A 21,035-nucleotide genomic window follows, 5' to 3' on the forward strand; every position below is an offset into this window, starting at 1 on the left:
AAGGGAAGTGGCAAGAAAAAGCAATAAACGGCATCCAAGACATTACATTTTGATAAAAGGTCAATTCAAGAAGATGAAACTATCATATACATATATGCACCAAACAACAGAGTCCAAAATATACGGAGCAAATATTTATAGAATTGAAGGAAGAAATAAGACAACTGTACAATAATAACTGGAGACTTTAATATACCACTTTCAATAAGGGACAGGACATCTAGACAGAAGAGCAATAAAGAAACAGAGGACTTGAACAACATTATAAACCAATTGGACCTAACACATATAGAAGATTCCACCCCAAAAAAGCATAATACACATTCTTCTCAAGTGCACATGGGATATCATCCAAGGCAGGCCAAAAGACAAATCTCAATAAATTTTAAAAGAATGAAATCATATGAAGTATCTTCTCCAACTAAAATGGGATGAAACTAGAAATCAATAACAGAAGGAAAACCAAAAAATTCACAAATGTATAGAAATTAAATAACACACTCTAAACAATCAACAGGTCAAAGAGAAAATTAAACAACACACTCAAAGAAGAAAAATTAGAAAAAAAGAGATAAATGAAAACAAAGATACGACATACCAAAACTTACGGAAGGCTGCACTCAGAGGGAAATTTACAGCTGTAAACGCCTACACTAAGAAAGAAGATCAAGTCAGTAACCTAATTTTACACCCTGAAGAACTAGAAGACGAGAAAAACTAAACCTAAACAGAACTAAACTAAACTAAACCTAGCAGAAAGAAGGAAATAGTAAAGATTAGAGCAGAGATAAACAAAACAGAGAACAGAAAAAACAATAGATTCAACAAAACCAAAAGGTGGTTCTTTGCAAAGATGAACAAGATTGATAAACTTTTAGCTAGAATGACAAGGAAAAAATAGAGAAGGCACATATACTGAAATCAGAAATGAAAGTGAGGACATTACCACGGACCTTACAGAAATAAAAAGGACTATAGCAGAGTACCATGAACAACTGTGTGCTAATAAATTAGATAACCTAGAAGAAACTGATAAATTCCAAGAAACACGCCAATTACTAAACTGACTCAGGATGAAATACAAAATCTCAACAAACCTATATAACAAGGAAAGACTGAATCAGTAATCAAAAACTTTGCAAAAAAGTAAAGTCCAGGACAAGATGGTTTCAATGGTAAATTCTAACAAACCTTTAAAGAAGAGTTAACAATAATCCTTCCAAACCTCTTCCAAAAAATAGCAGAGTATAAGTGTTCAGATTAGTGCCTAGCATACAGTAAGCACCATATAAGTTTTGGCTGTAATTATCATTACTACTATTATTATACAGAAAAGGCTATTTATTCTCTTCTAAAAGATCTCCCAGGTAGATACTGTACAATCTCCCCTTGTTCAACAATCATTACTAAGATATTCTTAACTGTTACATTTCTAACATACCGCTTCTGGAGAAATCTACATTCTATGCTAAATAGTACAGCATACCATGCAGACTCTGGAGACAGACTGCCTAGAGACGACTCCTAACTTTGCCACTCAGTAGCTGGATCACTCCTGGGTAATTTACTTAACTGCTGATACCTCAGTTTCTTCTTCTATAAAATGGGGATAACAACAGTACCGATTCTTCACTGGGTTGCTATGAGGTTTAAGTGAGTTATAAAGTACATGTAGAGGGCTTAAGGCAATGTCTGTCACTTAGCAAGTGCAATATATATTATTAAGCAATAATTTGTAAAATAGTAAGTTAATGTTTATTAAGTGTTAAGTATATGCCAGGTGTTATGATAAGCACTTAATAAACATTATTATACTTTTTTCCTCACAGAATCCCTACTGTACAGATGAGGGAAAAGGTTTACAAAGGTAAATATCTTGTTCAGTCATACTGCTATCAAATGGTAGAAATGGAATGCAAACCCAAATATTTCTAGCTACAAAGCCAGTAGGCTTTACTTTTCAGAATGGATTCACCCATACCCTTTCCTCTCCAGCAGTAGTGGCCAACAGGCGTGATCAAGCACACAGCACTCTTCCCTCTGACCCCAGAAGCAGAGTACAATCTTCCCCTTCTGCACACAGCCCTCCACACAGTTACTATCAATAGAACAAAGTTGAAATGAGGAATGAAATCAATTTGCCATCCTTGCTATTTAAACTGTCTCATTCAAGTAGAGGGAGAGTTTTATTTAAGGAAGCCTCTCTCTTCATTACTTAAGTAATCAATCTATGATGAATCACAAATAAAATATTTTTACATGTAAGGTTACTTACAGAAATTTTTCTTAAAGAAAACTACTAACCAACTTAAATAAAATTTAAGGCTCCTGCAAAGACACAATGTGGTTTACATACTATGTCCTTCAGAGTCCTAGGGCTCTACAGAGGTGAGCTGTAACTCGGAGAAGGCCAAGTCAGCTGGTCCCACACCCTAGTTTCAACCAGAGCAACTCTGCTTTTTCTCTCTTCTATCTGTAAACAGGAGTTCTTAAAATTTCATTTGGGAGGAATGGGGTTTCTACTGCCAAATACTGATATTGAAAAAACACTATTACATAGGATACCTGGAATTCACTAAAGATTATAAGTCCAGACTTTCAAAACATTCAAAAATCTCATTCTTCTCTGATAAAGGGAAGAGTGCTACTTACTCTAAACTAAATCAGTTACTAAAACCTCTTGGGTAACCTACAGTATACTAACTGATTACATGATGCTCCAGTTACTATAGCAAATACCAATAATTCCAATCAGAAAACTATGGCTAAGACTAATTAGGTCATACCTCTAGTCTCTGTTCTGACTTAAGTCCTCCTTCTTCTTGTTAAACTGGCTACTCCTTTCACCAGTTATAGGCTAAAGGTTGATTATTCATAATCTCTAAAGAAAACAGTATTTAAAATGGCAGGGTGGAGCACAACAAAAGAGAAGGTCACCAAAGCAAACCTAACCATTCAGTCAAACTGTGGTCAGTGGAAATATCTGCCAAATATTACAACAATCCTACTTTAGCTTCACCCAGAGCTGAAGGTGCTTACAGATAAAAATTATGATGAAGCCCCAGGGTAGTTTAGCTACAATTCTAAAATTAAAAATAACAATGGGGGGGGGGGGTGGTAAGCCCCACGGCCTAGTGGTTAAGCTCAGAGCACTCTGCTTCAGCAGCCTGTGTTTGTGGGTTCAGATCTTGGGTGCAGACCTACACCACTTGTCAGCCATGCTGTGGTGGCGACCCACATATAAAATAGAGGAAGATGGAACAGATGTTAGCTCAGGGCTAATCTTCCTCAGTAAAAAAATAAAAATAAAAATAACAGTGGGAGGTAGTTAAGGGTATTACATAGTACAACAACTCAATGGAACATTACATAACCAATAACCACAAATATTATGAGGCACCAAGGGAATGTTTTTATGAGATCTTGAATATTTAATAAGGTTATAAATAATTATTCATACAACCATGTAAAACAGGTACATATGGAATAAGATACGTAGAATTGAAGTCAGAAGCAGAATAGTGAGTGAAAAATTTTTCTTCTTTAAAATTTCCCCAAAAGGGAGTAGTAGAGGCTCAGAGAGAAAGGATACCAAGAAAGAGAATGAGGAAGGCTCAAGACATCTGAGAATCCATGTAAAGATTTAGAAAAGATCAAAGAAAGAGAATAAGATGGATAGAAACCCAACAAAAGAGGGGTAGAAAAACCCAGAGAAAGAGGTTGATATAGGTCATAGGGGAAGTAACCAACAGACACACACACACCCCCCAGAGGGAAAGGAAATCTGAGGGGGTGACACAGACCAAGAGGGAGGGTAAGAAACCCAGGGCCCAGAGTGAAAGAGGCAGAAACTCAGCAAGTGAACAGACTGAAGAGAAAGGAAAGAAACGTTTAGAAGACACTGATAGAAAATGAACAGAGGGAGAGAGAGTCAGAGATGATGGACAATGATGATGAGAGAATTACAAAAAATTCCCACATACATTTGAACTCATCCATCCTGGAGCCTAATCAAGTCTTTCATCCCTATGAATCCTGAAACACTGAATTCTTCTTTCTCATCTTTCCAATGCCCCCAACCCATCCCCCTAGTTGCATCCTCACACCTCTTTTAGGCTCACATTCTTATCATTGATCTCCTGCCCAGAGCTTTCCCCTGAGCAATCTGGAACCCCAAAAAGAAATTCTTCATAGAGTTTTGAACCCTAGTTTCTTCGGAGAGGGTCCTTTTTACTGTCTTTGCCCTAGACAAAACCTGGATCCCATTCAAAGGCACTGGCTTCCTTGCAGCTGTCTCAAATGAAGACTGATCTCATTGCTGAACATATTCTACGACCAGAAGGCAACACTGGCGAACTGCTGGCTCTTCGCTGTCCTGGCCTCAAACAACATGCTCTCTCCCTCCTTCTTGAACTCTTAAGAGCTCTACTACATGGCTACATTCCCCATCTATCCAACCTTGTCAATCAATGTCATCTCTGCATTTAGCAGCCTCCCCATTACCACATATGAAGACATACACGTAACTGTCTACTGGGCATCTCTATCTGCATGTCACACAGGCATCTCAAACTATAATTTACTGTTTCCTCCCCCAAAACTCCTCTAACATATACACATAGACAATACATAATGCTTCCATTAGAAAAATGCCTACCTAATATAGGACTAACACATTTAGAAAGAAATCATCTTTAAGAATTCGTAAGAATCTCATAAGACATTTAGACCCCTTTTTAAACAGCAGCTCTGAGTTCACCCTCAGTAACCTACTCTTGGAGAGAGAGAACTGATAAATAACAAACCTGGACAACCCTAGAGCAGAATCCCTCTTCTCACATGGGACAGATTAGTTTACTACCTAGTCTTTTGAGTGATATGTTAGTCCTGCCAGAACAACTGAGAAGAAAGGAAGAGGAAATCATGAATAGGGCAAGAAAAAATTATCTTTTTGTTGGCTGGAAGATGGTGGGAGGCCCTGAAACTTTGTATTTCTGCCTATCTTCATACAATTTTCCTTTTTTGACAAGGAAAGATCATTATTTTTAGCAATATATCACAAATTTTCTTTATTTTTTTGGAGCTATCCAAAATTTAAAGGTGTCTTTTTTTTCCACTTTGGAAAATTTACAATGCTCAAGAGAAAGTTCTGAGATAAATATTAGAAAGTCTATTTCTTTTTTATAATAGAAAGAGGTTCACTGTCCTTCCAGTTAATCTCCCTTAATGATTTCTCAATTGCTCTTTATTTGTAAGACCATTTAAGATAAATAAGCAGCTCTAAATAGCAGCAGGGAGGAAATCACTCTCTGGAATACACAGACAATAGTCAGTCCACTGTCACTCCCAAAAAAGGACTAAGTGAGGGTGAAGGCAGGTTGTGATGGGGGCTTTCACCAAACCAAACCAGACAGTTAAGCCTTTAGATGCCACCATAAATAGAACCTTACATTCAAAGGGTTTAATATTCTTCCCTTTCCACTCTTTACTTTCATAAGAGTTAAATGAGTTAATATTCTAAAGCACTAAAACAGTACCTGGTATATAGGGAATGCTATAGGAATTAAAATAAGTAAGCAAGCAAAATGTTGAAGAGTTTTGTAAGGAAGCCTTTGCAAATCCATCTACGTGCAATCCAGTGGTTCATGGAACAAATAATTCTGACCTTTACTTTCCTCCCTGGGGTATCATAATGCCTAGCATCTAATAACAAAAAGCCATGAGGATGCAAAATTCCATTATAAGAGTGCTGTGAACGTAACAGATGCTCCATAATTTTATTTGCGAAGGGACAGGAAAAAGTAAAGACATGCCAAAATAGATAAGATTAAAGACAATAACAACCAGTTCGCTAGGTTTAAAAAAAGAAGCATGAACCAAGTAATTGGCTTTAGAAACAAAGAGCTCACATACTTAGGAGGGTTTACAGTCCCTAATACAAGCAGAGGCATCATTTAAATTTTAAAAAAAGAAAAGGCACCTGAGAAGTGCCAATTTGCTACTTTTAGTTGTTAAAACATTAGCTATCTCCCTCCCACACACACACAACAATTATATATCTATAGTCATGTATACCACAATCCCGACTTAATACATGAGTACCTTCCCATATTACAGGCTCTGTCAAGAAAAAAAGAATTTCCAAGGAAATAATCTAAATAAAACGTAATGGAAAATGATTAAACACTAGCACACTGGGAAACAGTTATGTGAAGGAAAAAGAACACCAGGCTAGAAATCAATAGACATTATGGATCTTAAGGACGTTAGATATTATATGCATAAAATCTGAAGCCCAAAATAGCATACGAATTTATCCAAAGTCGTATTTGTTTAGCCAAAAGATTAAGTGGTTTGTTACTTGCCCAGCCTCTTTACCCCAAACCAGTGAAGGAAAAATGTACAGAAAGATTGAACCTGGGAAGAAGGAACTGTGAACAGGCAGGAAGAAAAAGACCACGGTAAAAGAGAAGAAACAGATTTTTCTATGCTTCCAACTCCAGTGAGTATTATGACATTAATTATTGCATCTTCTGAAAAGACAGACCAAGACCAAGGAGGAATTCACAGCAAAGTCTTCTTTAATTATCCTTTGCTTTCACAGAATCAAATGTGGTCATAAATAGTGATCACTTATAACAAGCTCTATAATATTCTACCTTTTCCAACTTTTTCCCTAGCCAAGGATAGATTAAACTTGCTTCCCAATGTTTAAGCCTCATTCTGGTCCTACCAAAGTCCTCCTGTTTCCCTTTCCTGTAATACTTCCACTTAACAAAATGACATCATTTTCCTCCCTCTACTAAACAAGTGAACTATCATGGGGCTCCAGAAACATATAAGGACCATAGAAGGTTTAAAAATATATATAAACTTGCTTTAAAGAGAGATGCTTAAAAAAAGAAAATTCTAAAAAGTTCATTCCCTTCATCTTTTCATTAACATTTTCCTGATATAACTAATGATATTCAATGATCCTATCTTAAGCTCAGACACTAGGGCCTGTGTTTTGGAATTCTTCCATTCAATTAGCAAAACTGTTTCACTGGGGAATGGGGGGAGAAAAATGGGGACTATTTCTAGAAGAATAACAAATCAATCCAATATTCAGCACATACTTTCTACAAGACCTACCTTCTCACCACTTGAGTAGAAGAAATACCGCAATCGGACTATGTTACAGTGATCTAGCTTTCTCATGATTTGGAGCTCTCGGTTCTGAAAAGGAAACACAAGAAAATACTTTTTAAAGGATAACTGCTATTCATCATATTGGCTAAGATGCTTCTGAAATAACATTAAACACTAGAATCAGCAGGCTCTAGATATGCTACTGAAAAGTATGGTCTATAGACCAGTGCTGACTTGCAAACTATGTTACTAAGTTCACATACTATTTACTACTGCTCTGCAATAGGATAAATACAGAAATTAAGATTAAGTGTTTAGAATACTTTATAGCAACTTGAGAGAATAATTTTAGGTCTATGAATCTTTTATAAAAGTGGGGCCTATACTTTGTATTTTTAAAAATTTCACTTTTATAGTAATTCATTTGTATTGTATTTTTCAAGAATATCAGTCTTAAATGAGTTGGAAATTTTGAAAACTGGTACTTCACCACAAATAGCTTGAGAAGCATTGGTCTTTGGTAAGAGATATCTGAAATGAGCTATTACTACTATAATTTTTTGCAACTATAATAAAAAGCAAACTTCTCACCACACAAATGAATTTGGGTGCAAAGGAAACTCTTACAAGCCCTATCATTTTCCAAGATACAGTGAAAAATCTGAGTTAGCCCCATTATAAGGGCTCAGTTGCTAAGTTTTAGAGAGTTAAAATATAACATACTAGAAATTATACAGTCCTGATACATTTATAGACCACAAAAATAATTTTCCCTTTGGGGAGCTTCAAAGTTACACTCACTCTTCACGGAAAGAAAACATGAAATAATATAACGACTTTCTAACACCATAAGTTTTGTAGTAATAATTAAGAGTATATATTAACAAGATAAATGCCAACAATCTACTTGGCTGTCAGAAATCCAGTTAATAAAGGCCAAATTACTAACACAGAGAAGGAATACCAAAATACCAGCTATGTGGACTGAAAATGTGAAATTTCAGTTAAAATAATGGTTTAGAAGAGCTAGAAAACATAAAGTATATACTTGGGAATCTTCAAGGGAAATGCTGTTAAGGTTAGAAAAAAAGGCCAAAAGAAGAGGAGGGGGGATGCACAGGGGATGAGGAGCTGAATAAGGAGCAGAGTAGGCTCTAGTTCTTAGAAGATGGACGCAGGAATAAGCGAACGTTTCTCCTCCCCTAGAAACTTCCAACAGGCTCTATGGTTGTTTTAGTATGCCCTCTCAGGAAAACAGGAAACTGAAGAGGACTCTCCTTCTGTCCCTTTATATTGACCATGAGAACTGGGCTTACGTATACAGTGATATTTAAAATTCTTTTGTAAGACATTAAGCTTTCATTCCCTTACTTGTTATATATAAAATGTTTATAGTTGAAGCGATAAACAGAAACTCAGACAGGACAGTATAATTGTTTTAACAAAGGTAATAACTGATGTCAGACTCTTAAGTTTGACTAGTGCTGAGGACACAGAAAACTTTACCAATTTCAAAACTGTGTCCATTTCCATTCCAATGTGAAGCCTGTGTCCATTTCCATTCCAATGTGAAGCCATTTCTGGAATATGTCTATATTTTGCCAATTCACATCTAGGTATGGCTAGTTTTGTGGGAGAACTACTAGTAAGCTAAGACTCACTCCCTCTCATGATATACAAATATTAAGACTAATTGTTTAACATAGCCAACTATGTTAAAATAAGCTATCTATTTTCCAATACTCATGAACCAAGTAATAGAAAACTATTAAATTCCCAGATAAGAGAAGTTGTGAAAGATTATGCAGACTGCCTTTTATCAAAAAAGATGCATAAGTGAAGCAAGTACAGGGACCTAAAAATTCATCTGTCCTTTCTCTGATGTTCATATTCTATTCTTTTAAAGAGGAGGTTTAAATTTTCTCATTTTAAAATTCCCTAAAAGATCTAAAATATAAATTTCATAGAACAATATTTATAAGTATTAATCAAGCCAATACTAGGCAAAATTCATGCCTAAGATGCATCTAAATATACAACGTATATTAGTAATGCATGTAAATATACAACCCGATCCTAGGCATTTTTACTGAGTCATTCTTTATTAGTTCACTAATGACATACTAATTCTATGGAAAACACTGTTGTTCTACAAATATAGTGTACCTAATTCTCTGTCAGGTATTATTCACAGTGTTAAGGATATGGCAGCAAACAAAACTAACAAAGTTGCTATCCTCACGAAACTTAGAGTCTATGAAGGACAGGGAGGAATAAATAATATATTTTCCTGTTAAGTAAGAGGATAGAACATGATAGAGAGAATGGGCTATAGTAGACCTCACAAAGAAGGTAAGATCTGAACACAAAGCTGAATGATATGAAGATGAGAACCATGTGAAGACATGAGATAGGGCACTGCGGTTACAGGGAGCCCCAAACATAAATGCCTAGAAGTGGGTTTGGCATATTCAAGAAATAACTAGAAGGATAACGTGATTGCAGCATGGTGAATAAAAGAAGAGAAGTGGGAGATAAATTCAGAGAGTAGGCAGGGGATATGTTAACCATGAAAAGACACTGAATTTCACACTAAATGTAAAGGAAAGCCAATGAGATTTTGACCAGGAAAATGATATAATCTGATTTACCTTTTCAAAAGATCATTCTAAAAACTGAAGAGAATAAATTTGAGGGAGAAAATGGATCAAGAGTTCTGTTTTCCATCTATTAAGTTTGAAATCCTTATTAGACATCAAAGTGAATATACTAAGGCTTAAGGTAGAAGTTAGGGCTGGAAATATTTATCTGGGGGTCATCTGCATGACAGAGACTTAAAAAGCAAGAGTGATACTCAAAAGTATCACCTAAGGAAGAAGTTTAGACAAAAAAATACATTCATAGTATGAAAAGGAGTGGATCAAGTGAATGAATCAAGTCAATGAAGTAGGATGAAAAACAGGAGAGAATGTTATCTTACAAGCCGAGTTTAAAAGGCTGGGGCGGCGGGGGGCGGGGGGCAGTGTCAGAAAAAGGGAGTGACCATTTATGCCAAAAGCTGCTGAAAGATTGATTAAGATGAAAACAGAAAATTGACAATAGGGATATGGCAAATGCAGGATGCTGATGACTCTTAGAAGAGTGATTTCAGTAGAACAGTGATAACAAAAGCCTACCTAGAGTGAATTAAAGTGGGGCTGGGAGAGACAGGGGAAGGACTAAGAAGTTACAAAGTTCAAAAAAGAGGTAAGATTTCCAGCTACAGTAGAAATAAAGAGAGAGACAAATTCACTCCTCCAAAACACCTATACAAAGGACTACACTGTAGAAAACAACCATTTCAGGGCTCTGGAAATTGACCAAAGGCAAGAAGAAATCAAGAAGCATTTATTCATGAAATACGACTAGATATTGGAGTCAGGAGAGTGGGGGCCAGTGGCTTTCTTGCCAGGGGATGCTACCACCACACCCCCATCCCAAGCTCAGACACCTGAGGTGGTTTTACCAGGGCAGGGTTGGCCATGAAAACCAAGAGATCTGCTTCCAGAGGAAGCTACCATCATTTAGAACAGAGAGCACAAACACAAGTCCAGTGGCACTGGCAGCAGAAATAGCAATTTGATAGGAAACAAACTAAGAAAGCCGACAGCTCTGCTACCCTGTGGATGCAGTGCCAGCTGAGGAAAATGAAAGACTGGCAGAACACTAAGAAATTTAACAGGAAGACCCTGGAAATGAGAGAGGCCTAGAGGAGCTAATAAAGAAGCTCTCCACATGTCCCTGGCTGACAGAGAGCCTGTGGACACATACAGAAGAGACCCAAAAGGGCCTCTGAGAAAGTAAAAGCTGAGGCTGACTTAAAAACTGCCCAAATTTTGAACGTACTCCCTAATCCATGTACAGAATCATCAAAAACGATGGAAGCTTTATAAACTCAAATGTTTGCACACATCTCTAACCAATAAGTAGCTGACCACTAAGCTTTGCAGACAAAGAGTCAAGCACTAAGAAATCAAGCTACAAAGTGAAAATGAGAATAAAAAATTTTAAACAGAATAGGGACTTCAAACTGTGGAGGAGAAAGATTCTATATATTAGATGCAGGTAAGTTACAAAACAAAGAAAACTGCCACAACAACCTTCAGGAGGATTTAAAAAAAATCAGAACCCATAGTTGCTACAATATATTATCTAAAATGTTCAACCAAAAAACTCGAGAGATGTGCAAACAACAGGAAAAGTTGACCTACACTAAGGTGTAAAAAAACAGCAGCCAAGAGCAACTGACTGGGTAGACACAGCTGCTGGATTTAGCAGACAAGAATACAAAGCAGCTATTATGTTCAAGAACATAAAGATCTGAAACTGTAAAACTCCTAGAAGAAAACATAGGCAGTAAGCTTCTTGACACCCGTCTTGGCAAGAATTTTTTTAGATCTGACACCAAAAGCAAAGGCAACAAAAGCAAAAATAAACAAGTGGAACCACATCAAATTAAAAAGCTTTTGCACAGCAAAGGAAACCACCAACAAAATCAAAAGGCAACCTACAAAACAGGAGAAAATATCTGCAAATCATGTATCAGGTAAGGGGCTAATGTCCAAAATATATAAAGAACTCATACAACTCAACAGCAAAATACCAAATAACCCAATTAAAAAATGGGCAAAGGACCTGAAGAGACATTTTCCCAAAGAACACAGACAAATGTCCAACAGGTACTCGACAAAGTGCTCGACATCACTAACCATCAGGAAAATGCAAATGAAAATCACAATGAGATGTCACCTCACACCTGTCAGAATGGCTATTATCAAAAAGAATAAATAACAAGAGTTAGTGAGGCTGTGGAGAAAAGAGAACCCTTGAGCACTGCTGGTGGGAATGTAAATTGATACAGTTACTATGGAAAACAGTATGACAGTTCTTTAAAAGGGTAAATACAGAACTACCATATGATGCAGCAATTACACTTCTAGGTATTTATCCGAAGGAAACGAAAACACTAATTTGAAAAGATATATGCACCCCTATGCTCAATGTAGCATTATTTACAATAGCCAAGACACGGAAACAACCTAAGTGTCTATCAACAGGTGAATGGAATGTCTATCAACAGGTGAATGGATAATGAAAATGTGATATATGTACGTATGTGTGTCTGTGTGTATATACACACATATATAAAATTGAATATTATTCACCCACGAGAAAAAGGGACATCTTGCCATTTGCAACAACATGGATGGACCTTGAGGACATTGTGCTAAGTAAAGTAAGTCTGACAGAAAGACAAATACTGTATGATATTATTTATATGTAGAATCTAAAGAAGCTGAACTCAAACAAACTAGAAGGGTGGGTACCAAGTATGGGGTATGGGGAAAAGGGGAGATCTTAGTCAAAAAGTACACACTTCCAGTTATAACATGAATAAGTTCTGAGGATCTCATATACAGCATGGTGACTATAGTTAATAACACTACTATATATTTGAAATTTGCTACCAGAGTAGATATTTAATATGCTCACCACAGACAAAAAAATGGTAATTACAAGATGTGACATGTTAGTTAGTGCTTTGGTGGTAATCATTTTCGAAAATATAAGTCAAATCAACATGTTGTATACCTTACACTTACACAATGTTGTATGTTAATTATATCTCAATAAAGCTGAAAAAATTTAAATGTGGAATAAATAAGTTCAAAGAATTAAGGAAAATCATATTTTAAAAATCAAAGAAAATATGACAACTACACAAGTAGGAAATTTCAACAAAGAAATATTAACTTTTAAAACTCAGAAATATGAGAGTTGAAAGGTATAATAACAGAAGTGAAAAAGTCACTATGGGCTCAAGATTTGAGGTGGCATTTTAAAAAAAATCTGCAAACTTGAAAATAGAGAAATAGAATATCCATTTGAAAGACCAAAGAGAAAAAAAAGACTGCAGAGAAATAAACAGGGCCTCAGAGAGCTCCTGTAGGATAACATCACATCCATTAACATCAGTATAATGGTAGTATCAGAAAAAAGAGGAAAAGGAAAATGGAGAAGGAAAGAAATGTTTGAAGAAATAATTGCTGAAAATGTTCTAAATTTGATGAAAAAATAATCTATTGAACCATAAAGCTTAATGAAACCCAAAAGGGATAAACACAAAGAGATCTGTGGCTGGGCACATCACTTTTGAACTGAAGCCACACAGAAAAAATCATGAACGCAATAACAAAAAATGATTCATCACATACATGGGAAAAACAATACAATTAACTGCTGACTACTCATCAGACTAATGGAGGCCAGAAGGCAATAAAAAAATATTCAGAATCGTGAAAGAAAAAACAACACCTGTCAACCAAGAATGCTATATACACAAAAATTATTCTTCAAACATGAAAGAAAAGATGAAGACATTCCCAGATTTAAAAGAAACATGGAGAATATTCTATAGTAGAAGGCCTGTCTTTAAGAAATACTAAAGCAGGTCTCCCACGCAGGAAGGAAATGACACCAGCAGGTAATTCAAATCCATGAGGAGACATGAGAGCACCAGAAATGGTAAATAGAAATGTGAAAATATAAATGACTGTATAAATATATTTTTTTCTTTTCTTCTCTTAATTCCATCATAGACATAAGTTGTATAAAGCAACTATGATAATACTGTATTATTAGGTTTACAACATAAATAGGTGTAATACATATGACAATAATAGCAGGAAGGAGGGAGAAGAAAATGGAGTTATATTGTAGGAAAGGTGCAATATTTTACTGAAATTAAGTCAGTCTACCTTGAAGCAGACTGTGATAAACTGAAATACATATTGTAATTCCTAAAGCAACCCCTAAGAAAACAATTTTTTTAATGTTAAAAATCAACTCTGAACCCAAAATGCTACACTAAAAAGATCTGTTCAACACAAAAGTCAGCAATAAATAAGAACAGAGGAACAAAAACAACATAAGAGCAACATGAGGAAAAAAAAGCAACATGGGACAGGTAATTCCAATCACATCAAAAACTGCATAAAATATGACTGACTAAGCACACAATCAAAGGCAGAGACTGTCAGACTAGATAAGAAAGAATGCTCTATCTTCTCTCTACATTTGACATACTTTAGATTCAAAGACACAAATAACTTGAAAGTAAAAAGATGGAAAAAGATATACCATACAAACAGCAACCAAAAGAGATCTGAAGTGGCATTGTTACCAACAAAGTAGATTCTGAAAGAGAGAGAAATATTCCCATTTCCTACCAGATAAAGGCTAAATCACTTCATAATCTAGTCCTTCCTTTTCCACTTAACCTTGTCTTCTATTCATGACCAATGAGATAATTAGATCTCACTTCTCACTCTTTCTGAATATATTATTTCATTCCCAATTCTAAGCCACTGATCACACTTACCATCATTGGAATGTCTGGACCCCCCATTCCACCTACACACATTTTACCCATCCTTTAAGTTCCTATTTAACTCCCACCTCTTTAACAAGGCCATCCCCAACTCACATGGATCTTTTCTGATCTCCAAATTCCTATAGTACCTACAAATATTTTGGAATTTATTATATACTCTCTTAGTGTTATTTTTGCAATTATAGGTCAATGGTATTATATAAAAGCACACTTTTCAAAAAACAATTTATAGATTATTGTTGGAGAGTGAGGTCAGTGCCATGCCGGAGTGAGCTTGTCTGGCACTCTCTCCCCCCCAACACACAACAAAAAGGAGCAACTATATTCCAACAAAAAACACCCCAAAAGCACAGGAGTCCGTGGAGAGTCACAGCAGCCACACGACAGAGGGTGGACAGGCTGGAGCCCCCCCCCACTTGGACAAGCTGGAACAGGGTAAGAATGAACTTCACTCCCTCTCCTACAGACTGGGATTGCTGCCTTGGGAGGCTCCAAAATGGAAGGAGTGTGGGAGGGGTGTCCTCAACAAGCCAAGACCCCAAGAGACCAGATAGCGAGAGCTGATCAGGAAACCCAGGACTGCACACATGAGAAAGCAGCCCTCCTCTGACCCAAGCGGTACCTCACCATCTTGGCTGAAGGCGGAGGGCTCAGAATACGCAGCTCTCAACTCCCATCCAGTGGTGATAGTCTGTAACTGCAACTGAATAATATCACAACGGGAAAACCCCATTCTTCCAACATCAGGCAATTCATCAAATCTCCAGAACAGAGGGAAAACACTAAATAACCAGAATTCAGTCCTAAGGACTCAGAAATAAGTAAACTAAACGACAATGAATTCAAAATAGCTATCATCAAAAATTCAATGAGGTAAAAGAGAATATGGAGAAACAATTTGACGATTTCAGGAGCTACTTCACAAAAGAGATTGAAACTATAAAGAAGAATCAATCAGAAACACTAGAGATGAAAGACACAACGGAAGAGATAAAACAAAATACGGATTCCCTGACTGCTAATATGGACACCACAGAGAAGCAAATCAGCATAATCGAAGACAGACATATTGAATTGCTCCAGACAGAGACGGAGAGAGAATTGCGACTAAAAAGAAACAGAGAAAGTCTCTGAGAAATATCCAACTCAGTGAGGAAATGCAACATAAGAATTACAGGTATTGCAGAAGGTGAAAAGAAGGAGAATGGAGCAGAAAGTGTACTCAAAGAAATAACAGCAGAGAACTTCCCAAATCTAGGGAACGAGAGAGAAATGTGTGTAGAGGAAGCTTTCAGATCTCCTAGATTTGTCAATGTAAAAAGACCTACTGCAAGGCATGTAGTAGTAAAACTGGCAAAAATGAATGACAAAGAATCTCAGGGCAGCAACGCAGAAGAAAATAACCTACAAAGGAACCTCTATCAGACTTTCAGCAGATTTCTCTGCAGAAACCTTACAAACTAGGAGAGAATGGAATGACATATTCAAAACTTTAAAAGATAAAAACCATCAGCCAAGGATACTCTATCCAGCAAAAATATCCTTCAGATATGAAGGAGAAATTAAATCCTTCCCAAAGAAAAGCTAAGGGTCTTTGTAGCCACAAGATCCCCCTACAAGAAATCCTCAAGAAGGCCCTCATACCTGAAAAAAGAAAAAAAGGGGAAAAGGGGTCACAAAACACCAAGTAAGGAGACAAATAGACAGAATCAGAATAGGATAGCAAATATTCAACTATAGTATAGGCTAAAGGGAAGGAAAACACCAAAAACAAGGACAATCCTATCACTTTAATCACAAACTCACAATACAAGTTGGAATAAGATAGGAAAATAATAACCTAGGAGGGAAGGAGGAAAGGGACTGAATCAGTTTAGACTAAGGAAATACGAGGCCATCAGAAAATGGACTATGCTATGCATGAGATTCTGAATACAAACTTCAGGATAGGCACTAAATGAAAAAGCAGAACAGAGACACAAAACATAAATAAGGAAAAAGCTAAGAAACACAGTATAAAAAACTGCAGAAGTCAATGGGTAGACCAAAACACACAGGACGAGAAACAAAGGAAATGCAGGAAAACCAGAAAATGAGTGGCAGAATAACAGCATTAAGCCTTCATACATCAATAATCACCCTCAATGTAAACGGATTGAACTCTCCAATAAAAAGACACAGCGTGGCAAGATGGATTAAAGAACAAGATCCAACAATGTGTTGCCTCCAGGAAACACACCTCAGCTCCAATGACAAATACAGCCTCAGAGTGAAGGGGTGGAAGACGATACTCCAACTAATGGCAAACAAAAGAAAGCAGGTGTTGCAATACTTGTATCAGACAAAGTAGATTTCAAGATAAGGCAGGTAAAGAGAGACAAAGAGGGGCAGTACATAATGATCAAAAGAAGAAATAACGCTTATAAATATCTATGCACCCAACACAGGAGCACCAAAGTTCATAAAGCAACTATTAACAAAGCTAAAAGAAGATATCAAAAATAACACAATAGGGGGGCTGGCCCCGTGGCCGAGTGGTTAAGTTCGCGCGCTCCGCTGCAGGCGGCCCAGTGTTTCGTTAGTTCGAACCCTGGGCACGGACCTGGCACTGCTCATCAGACCACGCTGAGGCAGCGTCCCACATGCCACAACTAGAAGAACCCACAATGAAGAATACACAACTATGTACCGGGGGGCTTTGGGGAGAAAAAGGAAAAAATAAAATCTTTAAAAAAAAATAAAATAAAATAACACAATAGGGGCCGGCCCGATGTCACAGCAGTTAAGTGCGCACGTTCTGCTTCTCAGCGGCCTGGGGTTTGCCAGTTCGGATCCTGGGTGCAGGCATGGCACTGCTTGGCATGCCATGCTGTGATAGGCATCCCACATATAAAGTAGAGGAAGATGGGCATGGATGTTAGCTCAGGGCCAGTCTTCCTCAGCAAACAGAGGAGGATTGGCAGCAGTTAGCTCAGGGCTAGTCTTCCTCAAAAAAAGAAAAAAATGAATTAAAAAATTAAAAAGAATAAAAAAATAAAAAATGGAGAAAAAAAGAAAATAACACAATAATAGTAGGGGACCTCAACACTCCACTTGCATCACTGGACAGATCATCCAGACAGAAAATCAACAAGGAAACAGTGGAATTAAACAAAAAGCTAAAACCGTTGGACTCAATAGATATATAAAGTACACTCCATCCAAAGACAGAAGAATACACATTCTTCTCAAGTGCACACGGAACACTCTCAAGGATAGACCATATATTGGGAAACAAGGCAAGCCAATATAAATTTTTAAAAATTGAAATAATAAGCATCTTCTCTGATCATAACGCTATGAAGCTAGAAATTAATTCCAAGAAAAAAGCTGAGAAAGGGACAAAGATGTAGGGACTAAACAACATGCTATTGAACAAGCATTGGATAATTGAAGAAATTAAAGAAGAAATCAAAAAATATCTGGAGACAAATGAAAATGATAACATGCCATACCAACTCATATGGGATACAGCAAAAGTTGTATTAAGAGAGAAATTCATCGCAATACAGGCACACCTTAACAAACGAGAAAAATCCCAAATAAGCAATCTCAAAGTACACCTAACTGAATTAGAAAAAGAACAAACAAAGCCCAAACTCAGTGAAAGGACAGAAGTAATAAAAACCAGAACAGAAATAAATGCTATTGAAACAAAAAAGGTAGTAGAAAGGATCAATGAAACAAAGAGCTGGTTCTTTAAGAAGATAAATAAAATTGACAAACCCCTAGCCAGACTTACAAAAGAAAAAAAAGAGAGAAAGCTCAAATAGACAAAATCAGAAATGAAAGAGGAGAAATAACAACAGACTCCACAGAAATACAACAGATTATGAGAGAATACTACAAAAAACTATATGCCAACAAAATGGATAACCTAGAGGAAATGGATAAATTTGTAGACTCTTAAAACCTCCCAAAGCTGAGTCAAGAAGAAACAATCTGAACAAACCAATCACAAGGAAAGAGATTGAAACAGCAATCAAAAGCATCCCAAAGAACAAAACCCCAGGACCAGACGGTTTCCCTGGGGAATTCTATCAAACTTTCAGAGAGGATTTAATACCTAGCCTTCTCAAGCTATTCCAAAAAATTAGGGAGGATGGAACACTTCTTAACACATTCTACGAGGCCAGCATCACTCTGATACCAAAGCCTGACAAGGACAGCACAAAAAGGAAAACTACAGGCCAATATCGCTGATGAACACAGATGCAAAAATTCTCAACAAAATCTTGGCAACCCAAATTCAGCAATACATCAAAAGGAGCATACATCACGATCAAGTGGGATTCATACCAGAGACAGAGGGATAGTTCAACATCCGCAAATCAATCAATGTGATACACCACATCAACAAATTGAGGAATAAAAACCACATGATCATCTCAATAGATGCAGAGAAAGAAAGCATTTGACAAGATCCAACAGCCATTTATGATGAAAACTCTGAACAAAATGGGGATAGAAGGAAATTACCTCAACATCATAAGGGCCATATATGACAAACCCACAGCCAAATCATACTCAATGGGCAAAAACTGAGCACCATCGTCCTGAGAACAGGAACAAGACAAGGATGCCTACTATCACCACTCTTATTCAACACAGTACTGGAGGTTTTGGCCAGAGCAATTAGGCAAGAGAAAGGAAGAAAAGGAATCCAAATAGGGAGTGAAGAAGTGAAACTCTTGCTGTTTGCAGATGACATGTTCTTATATACAGAAAACCAAAAAGAATCCATTGGAAAACTAATAGAAATAATTAACAACTACAGTAAAGTTGCAGGGTACAGAGTCAATCTACAAAAATCAGTTGCTTTTCTATACTCCAATAACGAACTTACAGAAGGAGAACTCAAAAATATAATTCCATTTGCAATCTAAACTAAAAGATAAAGTACCTAGGAATAAATTTAACCAAGGAGGTGAAGGACTTATACAAAGAAAACCGTAAGACATTACTGAGAGAAATTGATAATGACTTAAAGAGACAGAAAGAGATTCCTTGCTCATGGATTGGAAGAATAAACAGTTAAAATGTCCATACTACCCAAAGCAATCTACAGATTCAATGCAATCCCTATCAGAATCCCAATGACAATCTTCACGGAAACAGAGCAAAGAATACTCAAATTCATATGGGGCAATCAAAGACTGAATTGCTAAGGCAATCCTGAGAAAAAAGAACAAAGCTGGAGGTATCAAAATTCCTGACTTCAAAATGTACTACAAAGCCTTAGTGACCAAAACAGCATGGTACTGGTAGAAAAACAGGTACAGAGATCAATGGAACAGAACTGAGAGTCCAGAAATAACACACATCTACGGTCAGCTAATCTTCGACAAAGGTGCCAAGAACATACAGTGGAGAAAAGATAGTCTCTTCCATAAATGGTACTGAGAAAACTGGACAGGCACATGCAAAAGAGTGAAGGCAGACCACTATCTCACACCATACACAAAAATAAACTCAAAATGGATCAAAGACTTGAAGATACGACCTGAAACCATAAAACTCCGGGAAGATAATATTGGTAGTACACTCTCTGACATCAAACTAAAAAGGATCCTTTCAAATACCATGTCCTCTCAGACAAGGGAAACAAAAGAAAAAATAAACAAGTGGGAATTCATCAGACTAAAGAAAGAGCTTCTGCAAAGCAAAAGAAACTAGGATCAAAACAAAGAGACAATCCACCAAGTGGGAGAAAATATTTGCAAATCATCTATGTGACAAGGGGTTAATCTCCACAATATATAAGGAACTCACACAAATGAACAATAAAACAGCAAACAACCCGATCAAAAAGTGGGCAGAGGAGATGAAGAGAACTTTTTCCAAATAAGATATACAGATGGCCAATAAACATATGAAAAAATGTTCAACATCACTAATCATCAGGGAAATACAAATCAAAACTACACTAAGATACCACCTTATGCCTATTAAAATGGCTATAATCACTAAGACTAAAAATAACAAATGTTGGAGAATGTGTGGAGAGAAGGGAACCCTTACACACTGCTGGTGGGAATGCAAACTGGTGCAACCACTATGGAAAACAATATGGAGACTCCTCAAAAAAACTAAAAATAGAACTACCATATGACCCAGCCATCCCACTACTGGGTATCTACCCAAACAATTTGAAATAAACAATCCAAAGTAACATATGCACCCCTATGTTCATTGCAGCACTATTCACAATAGCCAAGACAAGGAAGCAACCCAAGTGCCCATCGACCGATGATTGGATAAAGATGTAGTGTGTGTGTGTGTGTGTGTGTATACACACACACACACACAATGGAATACTTAGCCAGAAAAAAAGACAAATTCAACCCGTATACACACACACACACACAATGGAATACTTAGCCAGAAAAAAAGACAAATTCATCCCGTTTGCAACAACATGGAAGGACCTAGA

At 36.8% G+C, this 21,035-nt stretch overlaps 1 protein-coding gene across 4 annotated transcripts in view; it reads right to left on the reverse strand.

The window, feature by feature from the left end:
• The window catches only part of GSK3B (glycogen synthase kinase 3 beta), a 205,978-nt gene that overhangs the window by 93,333 nt on the left and 91,610 nt on the right, over nucleotides 1-21,035 (reverse strand). For all 4 annotated transcript variants that reach the window (XM_046659775.1, XM_046659773.1, XM_046659774.1 and 1 more), the window contains exon 3: nucleotides 7,135-7,218. In XM_046659775.1, the coding sequence (XP_046515731.1) occupies nucleotides 7,135-7,218 (84 nt within the window). The remainder of the gene's footprint in view (nucleotides 1-7,134; nucleotides 7,219-21,035) is intronic.

The sequence above is a fragment of the Equus quagga genome, chromosome 4 (assembly GCF_021613505.1).
Source record: "Equus quagga isolate Etosha38 chromosome 4, UCLA_HA_Equagga_1.0, whole genome shotgun sequence".
NCBI lineage: Eukaryota > Metazoa > Chordata > Mammalia > Perissodactyla > Equidae > Equus > Equus quagga.